At 70.5% G+C, this 1,112-nt stretch overlaps 1 protein-coding gene across 2 annotated transcripts in view; it reads right to left on the reverse strand.

Moving 5' to 3' along the window:
• The window catches only part of BIK (BCL2-interacting killer (apoptosis-inducing)), a 3,150-nt gene extending 2,066 nt beyond the window's left edge, over positions 1–1,084 (reverse strand). For both annotated transcript variants that reach the window (XM_012735217.1, XM_012735216.1), the window contains exon 1: positions 770–1,084. In XM_012735217.1, the coding sequence (XP_012590671.1) occupies positions 770–903 (134 nt within the window). In that variant the 5' untranslated portion in view covers positions 904–1,084. The remainder of the gene's footprint in view (positions 1–769) is intronic.
• Between the last annotated feature and the right edge of the window lie 28 nt (positions 1,085–1,112).

Consider the following 1,112-nt stretch of genomic DNA (forward strand, 5'->3'; position numbering starts at 1 on the left):
GCGAGTCCCATGGGGCCCGCGGGGGTGGGCGGGCTGCAGGTCCCTCCGGCGCCCAGGCCCGGGCTGATGCCCAGCGAGGCCTAAAGCGGCAGAGGGGCACCCTGAAGCTTGGGGCCGACCCCGGGAGGATTCCGCGCCCGCCGCCCTAACGGCAGGGGCGGGAACAGTGCGAGGCCACATGCCCACCCACACCGCCCCGACTTTCCAGAGCCAGCGAACGCCAGCGAGCTGCGAGTCCCATGGGGCCCGCGGGGGTGGGCGGGCTGCAGGTCCCCCCGGCGCCCAGGCCCGGGCTGATGCCCAGCGAGGCCTGAAGCGGCAGAGGGGCACCCTGAAGCTTGGGGCCGACCCCGGGAGGATTCCGCGCCCGCCGCCCTAACGGCAGGGGCGGGAACAGTGCCGAGGCCACATGCCCACCCACACCGCCCCGATTTTCCAGAGCCAACTCGTATCTCTGTGTCGCTCCCTCGAATGTGGACGGGGTGATGTGGCCCCGGTCTGAAGCCGGCAAGTACTGTCGGCCATTTTGGTGGCCAGTGCCCAGGGTCACTTTGGGCTAAATTTGCCCAGGCCCCCCATGAGCTGGCGTCTCAGCAAGTGGCTCCGAGGCCCACGGGCCAGTGAGGCCCCCCACCAAAGGCCCGCGGCCCAGCGAGGGCCCCCTTGGGTCCCACATACCACACCAGGGCTGACCTCTCAGGCCTGTTTTCCCAGTCGCACGCTCCAAGGGCCACGGCCCAGGCAGAGCCTGGATGGCCAAGGGACCCACCTGCCAGGGGACGACTCGGGGTCGCTGGACTCCATGATGTGGGTCATGCCGGGGACCCCTGCGGCTCCCGGGGCCTGCTCATACAGGAGGCTGTCCAAAAAGAGGTTCCTGGAGACGGGTCCCCCTCGAGACATGTCTTCTCTGGGGGAGAAAGCACAGCCTGGCGTCCCTCACAAAGCCCCTCACCTGTCCTGCCCCGGCCGCCCACGCCTCGTCTCTGCCAAGACGGTGTCCACTCCCCGTAATGCGTCTCCAGGCTTCCACCCGGTCCCGGTGAGCTCCCGCGGCAGCTCAGGCCCACGCCGCCGCTGGGGCGGCCAGGCAGGGCCCCGTGGCCCTGCTC

This window comes from Condylura cristata, unplaced genomic scaffold (assembly GCF_000260355.1).
Source record: "Condylura cristata isolate star-nosed mole 26May11 unplaced genomic scaffold, ConCri1.0 scaffold00004, whole genome shotgun sequence".
NCBI lineage: Eukaryota > Metazoa > Chordata > Mammalia > Eulipotyphla > Talpidae > Condylura > Condylura cristata.